The sequence below is a fragment of the Chiroxiphia lanceolata genome, chromosome 1 (assembly GCF_009829145.1).
Source record: "Chiroxiphia lanceolata isolate bChiLan1 chromosome 1, bChiLan1.pri, whole genome shotgun sequence".
Taxonomy (NCBI): domain Eukaryota; kingdom Metazoa; phylum Chordata; class Aves; order Passeriformes; family Pipridae; genus Chiroxiphia; species Chiroxiphia lanceolata.
In genome coordinates, this window is record NC_045637.1 from 52070928 (window position 1) to 52087072 (window position 16145).

Consider the following 16145-nt stretch of genomic DNA (forward strand, 5'->3'; position numbering starts at 1 on the left):
CTCCCACTCACTAGTTCCCAGTAGGGCTCTCTTGGAAGCCAAGGGAGAAGACGGGTTCACCAGAAATCTTGGTCTGCTATGAGGGTTATGGTTGGTCAGCTTAAATCTAAACTGCACTCCTCTGTTCCTTATTGGGAAAATTCTTGTCTGATCATACTCTTTAACTTGGAGACCTTAGAAAGAGGTTGTGAACCTACTGGTGTCTCTCCTTCATTCAGTTGTCAGCATGAACTGACAGGTGTCTCTGACTTGTCTGCACCATCAGGAGAATGTCACAAATCTGTGAGTTACCAAGCTGTGTAAGTTAGTAGGGAAAGTCAGTACAGAACCGCATTTTCCAGAAAGTTTTCCATCGCTTTCATTACTGCTGAGCTAAATCTTCACAACAGCCCAAACTCTGCTGCAGTCCTGTTACCCTTTGTCTGATTACACATCATTACAATGCATTGATTTTTTCCCCTCTGACATGAATTAAAAATGAGACTGCAAGTCAAAGTGCAGCACATCTCCACACTTCATTTACCTTCGTTTTGTTGTTTTAAACATATATATATTCCATACGCTCACTCACAACCAGGCAATGTTTGTCCTAGTTATTAAGATCAGGAATATATTCAGTTTGGGATTATAAGTCTTGGAAGTTCTATTAAGGTCCTCATAGGATAATTCTCCTTGACAAATCAATGTGAAAACCCTTGGGACAAAATAAAAACAAATATTCATCGCCCTTTTGAGATGTCTTTGAGAGGAAGAGATGCAAGATCCTTAAAAAGAAGACCAAAGGGTGATAGCGGCCAGGCACCACTGATACTGTCAAAACCACAATGTGGTTTGCCAGACAACACATGCAAGGGACAGACAACAGCACACTTACTCTGCCGATGTTAGTAAATACAGTCAAAAAAGAACAGAAGATTATAACAAGTGACACAAGGGGTGAAAATGTGAAAATGTAGGGGAGGAGGAAGACATGGGGTATTTAAGATGTCTATGATGTACTGAGCTGCTTTATAACTTCATGTTTCAAGGCTGGGATGCTGTGCATTGTTTAAGATTATATCTGTGAGTTATTTCAGGTTATATCTGAAATTCAAAGCAAGACACACCTCTTTCCTAGCAATCTCTATGAGAAAAAGATAATTACCTTCTCAATTATCTGTTTATCTTCTGGTGGAGCACAGTATCAAGACCCTGCTGTATAAGTACTTAACTGTCAAAATAAGATTTGTAAAACAACACGAGGGGTTTATAACCTATGTTTAAAACCTATGTGACATAAGATTTTGAAGTTTTTTTAATGCATAAATTTCTTCTCTTTGATAGTTTTATTCCTCTGATTGCTGTTGCTATTTCTTAGTCTATTGTTTGTGAGTGGTTGGAACAGGAAGAGCCCAAAAGCCAGAGAAAACAAGTGGTAAGCAGGCAGAATTTCATGTCTGCCTTGCTATTTTTCATAGCATCATGAAAAAGGAGTTTGGTTAAAAACTCAGTACTTGGAAAGAATATGTCAAGACAAAAGCTAAAATTAATATAATTTAAAAACTGAAACATGAGCAGATGTGGCTCCAACAGCAGAGAAGAGACCTTAGAAAGAAGAGTGAGGAGGGAAGTTTGAAACTTACAAAGACGGGAAAGGAACACTGTAATCCTGTCTGTGGATACAGAAAGGATAAGAGTGGAGAAGCCATTTCAAGGCATACAGGACTGGTCACACCCCTGGCTAACACAGAGCAAGGGTTTTAGAAGCAGCTATTTTTGCAGAGCTTTGTAAAGAGGCAGGGCAGTTAACAATGAAGTCAGTGATGGCACATGCATAAGATGCTTTTGCTTGTCCCTGCAGCCCAGTCCTGTAATTTTCTCTTTTGTGTATCTAGCTGCCAAAGTGCAGCAAACTGGTGTCCATCAATCAGCCTGCATTCTGATGTCAAGAAGAGGCAATAAAGGGAGAGTGGAAATACCAACCTGCCATTAAGACCAGCACTGGGACAAGAACAATAAGTGCATTGACTAGTTGTTTTATAGAACATGCTGCAAATTAATCCATTTCCTGTTTGACATGTTTATTTGTAGTACCTCTTCTTCAGTTAGAGCCGTAATGAAATTAGTGTCCTGTCTCAAGCAGCATACTGCTGAGCTAGGATTGCTCCCAAAACTGAAATGAAGGACCTCAAAATCTCTTATGTGATGAGAGATTTTAAGAGACAGTGACTATTTACTTTAAAAAGCAGACAAATAAAAAAGCAATGACAGCAAAATTTAAAATCACTAAATGATTCAGAGAAGGCAGACTGGGAGCTTCTGCTAGTCCAATAATGAAAAGGCATATTAATTTAATGTAACAGGTAGCAAGCTGAAAACCTGCATTGGCTTTGCCTGGACAGGTTTTGATAGCGGGGGGACTGCAAGAAGCTTCCCCCATGTCCAACAGAGCCAGGATAGAAAACAATTTTTCACACAGTGCCTAATCTCACTATGGAACCAGTTGCAGAGTTGAACCAGCTGAGAAACAAGATTCAAGAAGATATTAGTCACTAATTAAAATACCAAGAAATGCTGGGGTGTACAGTGCTAGTGAGCCTTTCATTATCAGAAATTAGGATGATACCTAGCATGCAAGGATGGCTATTTTTGCATATTCCACCCCTACCTGACCTCTTTGATACCTGCCCCTTCCTGAACCTTGCTCTTTAGTGAGCAGCTCTGGTTCTTAATCATCTTGTTCAAAACAAGCTGCTGGACTGGGTGGACATCACCCTTCTCTTAGTGGGGCTTCTTCACTAGGAGTCTGACTACCAGCTGGCCCTCTGACATCTCAAATTCCATTGTTAGTGTGCAAATACATTATTCTGTTTTATACGTGTCTTCAGTATTTTTGTTTATTTGGATTCGAATACCAATTTAAATTCCATCAGCCACATGTCTTTATCCAGTAGAGCATGCTAAAAATGGTAAGCATGGTCATAAGTGGTAACTGAGGAGATTTATGCTCTTGCATTAGGCGTTAGCTTTTAAGGACCTTGCTGTGTCAGGCTTGCTACTCTGTTGCCTTTTTCACACACACCTATGCTGATGCACAGGTTAGAAATGCCTCTTCTGTTCTTCTGGTAAGCCTCTCCTATGCAGACACTGACAAACTGGAAGTGGAGAGCATGTTGACAAAATCATCTTTACTTGCACTTGTGGCATAAAAAAGGTTGGAATTGGAGTCTTGTCAAGGTAAAGGCTATGGCAGCAAGGTAAAGGTCATGCCATCTCCTTTCCTTCAACCCCCTCGCCCTTCCTTGCCAGGCCTGGTAACACACTCTCTTCCTTAACAGAAGGGGAACTGGAGGCAGAATGGCTGCAAGATGTAGGTTTATCTACGTTGATCTCTGGAGCTGAAGAGGAGGATGGCCAAGCTCTGCTGTCCACTCTGACCAGAACTCAAGCTGCTGCCGTACAGAAGAGGTACAACACCTACACTCAGACCCTGAGGAAGAAGAACAAGCACACAGTCCGGGATGTGCGAGACATCTTTGGCACCAGTGACTCTTCTGTAAGTATCCCAGTGAACGCCTTTGATCTTAATTTTTATGCAATTTGCAAATAGCTCACCAAAGTTTCTGCCAGGCAGGAACCTTTTTCTGCTGACAATGTACAGACAGCCAGTGGCAGCTCCTGACTCTAAAATCAGACTTTTAATACTCTATATGCTACGTTTTGAGAAGAAAGGAAGACACCAAACACAATAGATTGTGCACAGTTTTGCAACTAACCTGTAACATAATGTTGTCTGTTACCAGTCTTCCTCCTGCAATCTCCTACCAAGACTAACATTTACTCCTTTATTTTTTGGAAATTGGTGAGTTACTCTTGGCAGCTATTCAAATTTTTGACAGCTTCTGGGGACACTTGCTATTTATTCAGCAGTCTCAGTGGTGAAGTAAAACTTCTCTAATGAAGCAACTGGTGTTCAAATATGCATAAGCAATTAAACACCTGCCAGCATGATTGCAACTGGTACACTGGCAGTTACATTTCACTTATGTAGCAAATGAAAATCTATTAACTGTTCATTTGCTTCATGGCTTCAGAAATGAATGTTACCTCTGGTGGTTTCTTCTTCTTTTCCCTGAGGATAGCCCTAAATGAACCAATTCCTAGCACTACCTGTTTTGACTCTGTTGAATGCAGTAAACTGTGTGAGTTTAGTTCAATGCTCAAAGCAACATGCATGATTTTACCTTTGTCACTCATGATACCTTAAATGGGAGTCACCAGTAAGCTCACAGTCTCACCTTTGAAATTAATACTAAAGTTTTTGCCATCACAAAACTCCAAGAAACTCTTTTTCATTATGATTTTTCTTTGTCCTTTTCTGTTTGTCCTATCTTCTCCTCAAGGCTTGGCATCCTGGACTATTTAAAACAAAAAAAAAACTGGGACACAAAATTGTAGCTTCATAGTTATGATAAAATCGAAAAGATATAATGGCCAGAAAGTTAACTTATTTGTCTCCAAATTTAAGTATCTGGTTTCTTTTGAACCTCTTACGGATATCCCACAAATACATCCAGAAGTATCCGGTAGTTTCTTGTGGTCAGACTTTCTTTCGTGAGAAATAATCAAGCATGTTTGCATGAACGTTAAAAAGCTGATGGTTCTTCTAATTAGATTAGCACACTTCTCCTGACTCAAGTCTTTGTAAACCTTAATGTGTTTAAGAAAACTAAAGTTTCCTAATAAAATTCAATCAGAAAAATAAATGTTGTACCTGTTCTCTCAGATGGGCACATTATTGATGTATTTTTGACCTGCTTATTTTCTGCTTTCTCACTTTCTAAAGTTTCTCAGTTGCTAGAGGAATTTGTATCTTCAGAGCCAATTGCCTTTCAAATCACTTTTTTACTTCCTCTGAAATTCACTTCACTTACTGCTTCTGCATTTTTAAAGTCTAAAAGATAGAATCAAATAAGTAATTAAGTCTTCTAATTTTTCTTCCCACAAAAATATGCACTTAGGCAGATGCTTAACTAAATGTTAAACATAGATGCACAAATACAACTACAGAACACACCATCACTTCCCTCCAATGGACTGTGACAGACTGTATTTCTAAAAGCCTGCAAGGTTCCCAGCACCCTTTTGGTTTTCCTATTGACCATTGCTCCTATCTCTGCTGCTTATTATGGGATTTAGGAACTTTGTGCTAATTATCAGCTCTTCAGGGATAAACACACTTCAGAAGAGCTTGTGTTCCCGACCTAAGGGTTTCCCGGGCAGTCTTTGTTAGGGGGTATCAGCAGTCCCTCGCGCTCTGCTGCCTCTTTGGGCACGGCACTACAGCTGGCGGTGAATCTTTGTGATGAATCAGCTTAGGAAAGAGATCCGCATTAAAAACAACCCAGCAGAAAGAAAAGAGCGACAGGAGACGGGAAGAGGCAAATCTTTTCAGCATAGCTGTTGAAGAGAGGCTGGTAAGGAGACTGCTTGAAATGACATGAAGTTTTGCTTTCCCATCCTGCCTTTCTGTTGGGAAGGAAGAAGTAATCATGGTGCAAATAGCAAAACAGCTCTAATTGTTTCACGTAACTCTATAATCCTCCCCATTAGGAGGATGGATTTACACCTTCTACCCAACGACCTAAGAATTGCAAGAGCCTAGAGGGATGGGTTACAGAATGGTTTACTGTCTTCTGTGGCTAATGATGAGATAAAAGGTGATTAGCTCAGTAAGGTCACCTGAGATGAGATTTAGGGGATCACTAAAGAGGTGTAAATAGTTGTCATCTGGAGTGGGGGAAAAGAAAGATAGATTTGCCCCAGTTTTTTGTCTCTGTTCTGAAAAAAAAAAAAAAGCCTCCCTGCTAGATGTTGCTACTACTACCTAGTGGCCAGCCTCTGCGGGAGTCAACACAGAGCAAAGGGTGCTTTTTCAATCATCCTGCCTTGAGGTCCATCCCCTCAGGGCAGGAGCGTTCCCTCAACAGACAAAGTGGACTCAAGTAAAGGGAAATGCAGCCATTCCTCGTTTTGTTTGGATTTTTTTCTTCTGTTGCCTATCCTGGAAAGGTGCCATGATCCCTGGGGGCAAAATACCGCCCCTGTGGGTACATCACCCTTGCAAGAGCCATGCCTTGGAAGAGCAGCCTGTCCCAGCTGAGGTGCTTTTGCTCTGCTTCAGACAGGTCTACAGCCAGGAGCCTCGACTGAGAGCTACAATATCGAGTTTTAAATTGGATGGTTTATTAATCACTGTGGCCTGATTTTTCTTACTGCTGGTACCCTGCTGCTTCCATCAGAAGCCATTGGCGTTGCTAGTGCTCAAAGCCTAGAAAAATCAGCAGAATACAAACGGACACACACACACATTGATTTTGTTATTGGAGGGAGGAAGTGCATCATGCTCATTAACAGCCCAGCTCTATGCCTTGTGAAACTCCTTAAGAGTTTTTAGAAGCATTTTACTTCAGCAATGCATGAGAAAATCATGTCCTGATTAAGGAGAAATCACTAACCCAGAGCTATTTGCATGAAAACGTGTTTGTAATGACAGTGCTTGGAAATGTGAATATATTCAAAGCGTTGGCAAATTGCCTTTATTTCTCTTAGCTGCAGGGCTGACAATAGAATTTGGTTGCTTACGTGCTCCAATGATTTGGTTTTACATCTTCTACAGTGAGGGTAGCTACTAAAGAACTATCTACCCCATCTCCAGCTTCTCCTTGCTCTTCTGATTTCCTCTCCCCGTTGGAAATTCCTGTGTACATTGTGGCAGTAAACAGTGATTTCATTTTTAATATGACTAATGAATCGCTTTCAGACAGAAATCAGGGTATGAGAAGCTTCACCTTAGCTGGAGCCCCAGCCAGATGAATAAAGCTGTTCCAGTTTAGTTAAGGACACAATTTGACTCTTGGTCTTTCACACTCTTTAAGATCTTCCACAGTTTTTTATTCTTCTTTTGTACTACAGAAATAATCTGGATCTTTAAAACTCATGTATTAAAAAGGTTTTATTCCCAGTCTTCCCTTTCTTTTTATCATATTATCTTACCATTTTAAAAAAGTAAAATGGGGGGGAAGGAAGACATTTTCACAAAACGGACATAGATTTGGCTTCTTTGTACACTCTCACTGTGGAGGCTGGGAAAAGAGACTGAGAATATGACATTTTAGCTACCCCTGATACTGTGCATGGTCCACATTATTCTATAATTGCCAGGAGCTAGAGCAGCCCACAGGCTGTTGTTGCAAGCCCTGATGGGTGTGAAGCAGAGGTGTGCTGTCTGCTCCTTTCCTCTGGCTCTGTTGTGCTTTATGGAAGTGGGTTACTGCAGGTGCTTAGCTATTGACTTCACCCTTGTAACAAGGCTGGAAGTATTTTTTTCCTTAATAAACTTGACTCATTGTAAATCTATTCTGAAAACTGTTAGAAGGGTCAGACATTCTGAGCCCTGAAAGTAAATGAGTGAGTTGCTAATGTTTACCATTAATTTCTCCATCTGGAACTTAAGCAGAAGCATAAGTACTTTTATGGTTGATTTTCCCTAACTGCTGAGACAGGTCTAACCATCCCCTCCACTTCCATACTCCCACCTGAAATTTATAGTATTTTTAATGTCCTGAAGCTTTTTATGTAAATGTTGTGGGATTTTATCATAAAAGCATCTTATAGTTCTCCTTTTCAAAAAATCAGTGGTCCTTACAGTCTTCTGGCAAAGGAAGTCCATGTGACTCAAATCCTGTTTGCTCTCAAGTTTGCAGGCTATTGTATGGACTCTCTCAGGAGAGATTTTATTCATGTTACATTTGACTTTGTTACCCAAATAGCTCAGAGGATAAGGCAGAATAAAACAACTGCAACATTATTTCAGGCTTCCAATTTGAAGAGCTGCCTGTCTATATGACATTTTTTAGCAGCCTGAATGTTGCTCCTGTATGTTGGCTACAAACGGGGAAGACAAAATTTCTGCCCTGAGGCATTGCTGGTTGGTGATAAACAGCCGATTTAGCAATTTAAAAAGCAATTTAAAGAGCGGGTATTGAGGGCTCATGGGGTCTCTTAGATGCAGGTTCAGCTAGAAAACTGGAGCTGCTCCATCAGGCTCAAAGAGGGTGAGGCAGCAGGTTTGAGAAAAGCAGAGACTCCAAGGACTCCCAAAAGGATGCAGAAGACAGCAGAAAAAAAATACAAGAAAGGTTTGGAATATTGTAGTCATTTTCACAGAGTAATCTTCAGACTATTTCTGTAATTCATGACCTTGATTATGGTGTTTGTTGTTTTGGTTTTTTACCCATGAACACATAGATGAGCTGCTACTGCCCCATGTACACAGAAACACTTGAATTTGTCTTTATGAGTCACAGAACTGCTGAGAACAAGGCCTAAATTCCACTGCCAGTAAGAGGTGACACTGCTTGAAAGTTACCCCCTGGGCTACTAAGCTCTTTCTCTGCAGTGCAGAATGACTTTTGGAGTGGAAAGAAATTAATTTTACTATAGAAAATTTCTTTGTTCCCTCAAAACGTTTTTTGCAGTCCACCGATAAAAGTGTTAGTATGTGGGAGGACATCTGCCCATTAATAACCTGCTGATGCCCAAATTGCAAGAGACACCAAAGAAGCCTGATTTCTGACAGGTGCCTGGGAACAGCAAATATTGAACATGTGCCAAAGATTCTTCAAAAAGATTTGTGGCCAAAATGATTAAAAGCAGGATGAATTACAGTTCTACGAGGACTTTTTTCTTAGTATAATTCTGTACAGCAATTTACTTAGCTAATTTCAGTCATTATATAGGACAGGACTCATTAGGTAGAGCAAGCTGTAATATTACTGACCTCAACATGATCCAAATCTATACAAGCTGAGCAAAATTAATTCTCAGTCTTGGCTATGAAAAATATACTCTTGAGAATCACAACAGATTGTTCTATCTTTTCAAAACAGTGTAAGCTGAGAATGATACACTGTTGCTTGAACTGTAGTAGTTTTTGTCCATCGACTTTTACCTTCACTGTAGTCTGATCATTTTTCCTTGCTTATCAGCTCACATTTGAGACAGTTCCAGTGCCACCAGTTCCTTCTAATGGTATCCAGCTCCCTGGGCAGAAGGCAGTTTGGAAATCAGTTACCTGTGAGTATGACAACATGTAACCAGTACTCACTTTCTCCTGGAAAAATGATAGACAGACCCTTTTGTGGTTCGGGGGTTAGTCCCCTCTTTCATGTTGAGGCAGTGCTGCATATATTTCCTTAAAATCATTGTCAGCTTATTGTCATGCAGGACCCAAAGTTTCCTATTAATGACCGGTGTTGTACTACTCAGACTGCTGCCCTTGAGGCATCAGCATCTAAAAAATACTGATCATTGCAAGGCTGGGATTGTTAAAACAATCACTAAACAATATTTTGCAGAATTTGTCCAAATTATGTCATCAGTGTATTTTCTTTTTGCATATCATGACAAGAAAGATTCTTATTTTCCTCCACATTTCTCTGGTACTGCAGAAACTGCAGTATTAGAAATGGATCATTTTCCTGGTTCTGCCCTATTATTCTGATCCACTAATGGTGTTACCCCTTAAATGCTTTGTCCTGACAGTGACTGGCACTGCTAATGAAAGCAATAGCTCTACTCTACTCAGTGTCTGGATAACTGTCAGTAGCCTTCCATGAGAAAGTCCATCTTTTATTTTGAAAGCTTTTCCCATCCACATTGTTCAGGGCTTAACTAAATTAATATTAATACCCAAGTTACTAAAGTAGTCCCTTGGATGTTTACCTCTGGGTATAGTGCCACAGGCATTTTCCTTGGTGGCAAAAGCTGCTCTCCTGATACTTCTGGTCTTCAGGCAGTTGTACTGGAACAGATGGGGAACCAAATTCCCTGGGCTACCCTAGACAGTCTGTGGTCCCAGGTCCGAGGGGGGAAAGAGAGATGGAAAACATCTTAAGTGGCTTGGCTGTTAGATAAAATCTAAATCTACAGTTCAAAAACTGGAAGCCACTCAATAACACGCTTAGCTTTTTTCATATCAGACTTGCAAAACTTGCAATATTTTTGTTGCAAAAAATATTTAAATCCCTGTATCTGTTAATGCAATGATTCAAAAAACATGGGACATGCACAGGTTTATAAAATATGTAATGTTTTTAATTCACTTTCTGATTTCCATGGCTTTTGAACACATTTGGGTCATGTTAGTAAATTCTTTCCTGCAGTCTTGGGTGATGAAATTTTACTTCGCTTTCAGTTAAATTTATGATTATATTCCAGTTAGGTGAGTCTAGGAGTTGGACCTTAAGAAAAACTAAAAATTGACCTGAGATATGAGAGATCTTCATGAAAGTTGGCAACACTGGAACTCATGTGTGTTATCACACTTTGGATTCCATGACAATAGCATATTACTGAACTTGATTGTACTGATTTCAAAAATTTTCCTCTGGCATCCACTAATTTCAGGAGGTGACTAAAGAGCAATAAGTCAGTTCACAATATCTACCATAAATGCCAGTAGATATAGTGTTTTTCAAACTGGAATATTGTACATTGTGTCCTGTTTTGGTGCTATACAACTAAACTATCAACCTTGAGAAATTTATGACTGTGACCACATAAAATATATGCACAATGTCTTATGATTATAAGTAACCTAAGAAACTGTGTCAACAGCATTTTTCTGTCAAGACCTTTTATTTTTAATTGTTCATTAGACAAGTGCCACCACAGTTTGCTGGCTTGGGTAGACAAGGACAGAGTACAAAAACTTTGGAATTCCTGATAAACAGGAAGTTCCAGCTTGACTGTCTTTCTCACAGAAAGCAACAAGTTAAATAATCTAAAATGAAAATAGGGATTTTATTTCTAAGGGGTTATTTCCTCCAGACAAAACAGGAACATGTTGTGGTTTGCACTGAAACTCCTCTTTGAAGCACTTCCTTTATTACTGTCTCAAGACTTTTGTCATCTTGGTTTAATTTTTTAATGTCTCTGTACTAAATGCAAGCATATATTCAGCATTCATATATAATTTCCCTTATTTTCAGCTAATAGCTGTCTAGACTGTGGACTAGATAAAGGCAGCCCATCCGTAACAGAAGAGCTCTCTTATGAGGTCTCTTTCTCAGAATCCATTACAGTCCTTCCAAAAACCCAAGAGTGGCCAAAAAATCAGAGGTTCAAAAAAGAAGACTCGGCTTTGCCTGTAAGTTTGTTCTCGACATATTTCCTTGGTTTTTTTCTTTAATACAGCAATTTCCTGCTTTACACCCCAGCACTGTTGGAATCTGTTAATATACATGATCTGTCCTTTTAGATGCATGCTTTGTAGAGACTGCCTCCTGTGCCTGCCTTCTTCCTGTGATTGACTCCCAGAGAGACACCAAAGTTAATATGGATATCCAAGCCAGGTCTTTACTTGTACCCATCACAGATGAATATGTGTAACTGAGTCCACAAATATGGCATCATCCACAATTTTTTCATGCAGAAATAAAACCCTCTTACTGGCATGAAAACTAACAATCATTTTCATTATGGGTTTGCTTTCCTACTTTATTCCCCCACAGATTATCTGCCTTAGTTAACACATGGATTTAAAATTGCTCCATAGATGAAGGGAGGAAAGCAAACCTTAGTCCTGCAGCAGTACTGACTGTTTCCAATCAGTATTCAGTGCTATAGGAAATACTATATGAATGGCTAAAGAAAAATTTACCATATCATCCAACCAGACATACACTGAGCAGTTTTGTCATTATCTGGAATTATTTCGTGAAGTCAAGGAAATCTGTTTTCTACTTCCATCAGCCCTCACAACTTCCATCACTGGAAGCATTAGTTTAGTGCTTCATATGCCGCCTTTTTAGTGACATGTATGATGTCAGCTGTAAATTATTTGGAAGCATTTCCTGAGTGTCGTGATGTCCTGAGATCCTGAACTAATCTGAAGCTGTTATAATCCACACAGATGTTCATTTGTTTATCTCAGACTCTACCAAGGAAGAAGCTGAGATGCAGAAGTAAGCTTGCTTGTCAAAAGATAAGACACCAAGTAGATTACACAACTTGTGTGAAATCCCTGTGTTTTATTGTGTCTTTGGTTGTTTTGGGGTTTTTTGGGGGGGGATACCTTGGTGTCCTGTGGAAAGCAAGGGTATTTCTGCATTCATCATAATTTTGGCCTTTACTACAACACGCACACACACAAATTGTTCTCTGCAACAGCTCAGAGAATTTACAGTTGACAGAGAAGGGAAACTGCTGACAAAGAGTGAAGATGCCACATTGAATATCATGGATCTGTGGATTCATAATTGATTAGTTTTAGAAAAAGCCAGTCTTGTGCTGGGGTTGAACTACTCTGCATACAGGACATCATTTTGTGAGTTCATGAGTACACAAGAAATAAGAAAGGTCATTACAGAGAGAGATTTCTGAATAAAGTCAACAGTCATAGCTGTTGATGTTGGCATTCCCCTTACTTCATCTGCTGTCACTCATGGTATTTGTTTTTTTCCCATAATGACTCAGACTGTCATGGGCCTCACCTCTTGCTCTGTTACACCAAGCAACCAGCCACCTATACCCTGGAGGACTGTCCCTCCTTCCCCATGGTGGGCCAATGGGGCTAGACTGAAGACTGTGCAACACCATACTTTCTCCAGGGCAGGTCTGACAACATAACCAACTTCATGGATAGCGTATACAGAGCTGCACAAAGATATATTGTATGTCATAAAATAGCATGTCCCATGCAGCTCCCAGAATGGTCACCTCAACAACCCTGGCTGCATAGTGTTACATGCAGTTTCCCCAACACGGGACCATAATCCATGTGACTTAGTCAAAGATAATACAAAGCTACGAGTCAGTAAGCATATCAGGCTCTTCTGAATACATTACATAGTTCCACATAGAAACAACATCACAAAATGTATCAGACATGGTCCTTAGCCAAAACATTAGTAATCAAATTTCAGGATAGCACAGCCTCCTTCAGTGATGCATATTTTGACATGACTGTTCATAAGAAAAACCACTGGAAAATTGTGACACAAGACAGAAGAAAGAGGCCCAGCCCCAAACCTTGCGCTACCCATAGCATCACATCATAGTGACCCTAGGACTCAAACAGCCACCATGGAAAATCATTGTAGCACCCTTTGTAATCAGTTTTGAGTGTTTGGAATTTTTTCACTGGCAAACATACCTTTTCACTTTCCCCTCAGAAAATATATGTGTACTATCTGATTTTTTTTCTTATTTTCAAGGTGATTTATTGTGCTTTGACTGCTTTTGGACTTTTTGCATCACTGGAACCAAATTGCATAGATATTCTTTAGTATTTCATGTATCTTCAGAAGACTGTCCTGAATGCAACTTTTGTTACATTATTAAGTCTCAGCATAAGGGAATTGTGGAATTGCTCTGTTCTACAAAAGGAATATTCTGGGCTAAAATGCTACAGACAGCATGTTCATTAGTTATTCTCTTCCCTGAACTCTTTCTGCCCCAATTATTATTAACCCCTATTGACCATGTGCAGTATAATTTAGGAAGTCCTAAACTACATGATCTAGATGTCCTTTGTAGTCTCTTGTTTTTGAAATCTGGTGTACATTTAAATTTTTTTTGTTTGCCTTTTATTTAATTAGTTTAACTGGCTTCATTTAAAGATGGTTTAAACCTATCGAGTCCAAATTTGTTTAAAAAAAAGAAAGACTGGGCTGAAATCTCCAGAAGCAAATCATTATTAAAGGCTGGGTTTCCACTCAGATCCTTAAAGGGAGGAGATGATTTGTAATACTATTTGTTTATATCTGTAACCTTTTTTTAAAGTACAATTAAATTAAAAAGACATACAATGCCAAAGATCTTTGAAAAGCATGTTTTTTACTGTAACTTTGTTATTATGTCTAACAATTATGTTAGAAACTGATGGGTATTTGTTCTTTTTGATATTTGTACGAATGTGTCTGTCATGAGGCAACATTCCTGGCTCCGGTCTACAACACTGCAGTTTCTAAAACATGTAGAATTCTTCACATGCCCTCAAATTCCTCAGTATCATTTAGTTCAAGTCTACTTAAATAAATTATTTCTTAGCTGTTGGGAGTCCTGCTTCTAAGCCCAAATGCTTTTTAAGTAATAAAAAATACCAGTAAATTGGCAGGTTGGCATGAGGACTAAGTAATTTTGCTTCTGGGCTTTTCCGCAGGTCTTTTGTTTGAGCTCTTCTGTTAGACCTCATAAATTAATAGCATTATGCAAAGCAGGCATGTGTTTGTTACAGACGCATGATTGATACACAACCATATCCACGGTGAATTGTGTCAGCTACTTCAACAGCATTCAAGACATTTTGGGGAAGGCAGAAGCAGAGCAAAATGTTGCATCCTGCTGAAACAGGGCAAAAGTTTAAAAGTAGCAGGTAACTCATTTGTCCTAGCTGGAGTACAAGCACAGAGGTGCCCCAACACCACTTCCCAGTCAAACTGCAAGGGAACATAGTGAGCAAGAAGCTCAATTTTATGTTCAGGTGGACACAAATGATGCCATCATACCAGGCCAATATATAGAGCTATAGTTCATCTTTATTTTGTTATCTGTCTACCCTAACATGACTTCCTATCACATATGGGCACCTCCTTCAAAACAAAAATTCACTCCTTGTAATTTTTGTGCAAATAAAGATGCGACCCATCTCTACTGTAGAAATTCGTTGTTCGGAAAAGCCGGTTTGGACTGACAGAGGTTGGAGACCTCTCCCCTGAAGACATGAAGAAGATCCGCTACCTCTCCCTGATTGAGCTAACAGCCTTCTACGATGCGCTGGGGGTGGAACTGAAGAGGAACCGTGCAGAGAGAGTGCGGGGACGAGGTACTGTGCTCCGGCATCCCCTTTGCAGCCACTTGCGTGTCGATCAGCGTTGCAAAGAAGGCGCGTACGAGGCTGTGTTTCCTTTTTTTCACATTCGTTGTTATTATTTTTAAGAGAATGGTCTTTTCGGAGTCCCTCTCACTGTGCTGCTGGAGAACGATCAAAAGAAGGTTCCTGGAATAAAAGTTCCCCTTATCTTCCAAAAAGTGAGTATAACTCAGCTTGCTTGGACAATAAGATTTGCTTCTCTGTCATTTGCATTGACACTCAAATGAGTCATCAGATGAGAGAAGATGCAGGCTTTACAGACTTGCGGGTGCATGCAGGCTGTCTGACTGTATATTGTGGTTTGAAAACCTCTTGACAAGGAGACAAAATTTACTCCTTTTGTGTGTTTTATATGTGGTGGGGACCTCATTTTATTTTTGTAATGATATGAAACCACACAGGAAACTTTAGGAAAAAAATGTCTTTCTATTTCCCTTTTTTGTTAAACTAGAGAGCCAGGCAAAATTATGTATGTGCAGAAGTGGCAGATGTGAGTTGTCTCAGGAGCTTTAATTTCACATTAATTGAAACTGTAGGTATTACTTAGCTATTATTTCCAGAATAGAAGCGACATCTTCTCATTGAGGTTTGTATGACAAGACAACACTTATATGAGCCATTTGGCAGTACAATGACATCTAGTGGATGTCTTGGAGACAGGTACACAGACACAAGTACATGTGCAATTACAACAAATTTCCCTGTAAATACTGACAAAAGGGAAAATGGTGTGGAGTGTCAGGAGAAAGACTGACACAACTTGAATATTTCCATGATTGGCATTTAGCTCCACAGCTCCCCTGTCAAAATACCATGGGAAATTAGAAGAATCCAAGTTCGGGCAGGAAGAAGATCTGGTGGTGAAAATCCAGAGCTGTATGATTGAATGCTAGGAAATTATTTTTTTTCCAATGTTCAAAATTATGTCAAATGAAAACATATTTATTTTTTTAATGAAGAATTAGAATGGAAAGCTTATTCCTCTATTCACAAAAATTTCAAAATAAAATATCCTAGGATCATTTTCTAATCTGAGTTCTCAGTTCCCAAAAACATATGTTATCTATGGACCTTTCCATTATGCTTCTTGGGGCATACTTCAGCACTTCTCAGAGGTTATTTTTCCTTCAATACACTGCTGTATTTTACCCAGTTTGTCTGCTCTTTTATTAATACATTTATGTTTTAATTGTTCTATAGCAGTGACAACTCTCAAGTCTAGGACAGA

General features: G+C 39.5%; 1 protein-coding gene across 2 annotated transcripts in view; it reads left to right on the forward strand.

Annotated features, from left to right (window-relative positions):
* The window catches only part of ARHGAP28 (Rho GTPase activating protein 28), a 76187-nt gene that overhangs the window by 42629 nt on the left and 17413 nt on the right, over positions 1 to 16145 (forward strand). For both annotated transcript variants that reach the window (XM_032700551.1, XM_032700561.1), the window contains exons 3-7: positions 3318 to 3535; positions 9030 to 9117; positions 11034 to 11191; positions 14704 to 14869; positions 14984 to 15075. In XM_032700551.1, the coding sequence (XP_032556442.1) occupies positions 3318 to 3535; positions 9030 to 9117; positions 11034 to 11191; positions 14704 to 14869; positions 14984 to 15075 (722 nt within the window). The remainder of the gene's footprint in view (positions 1 to 3317; positions 3536 to 9029; positions 9118 to 11033; positions 11192 to 14703; positions 14870 to 14983; positions 15076 to 16145) is intronic.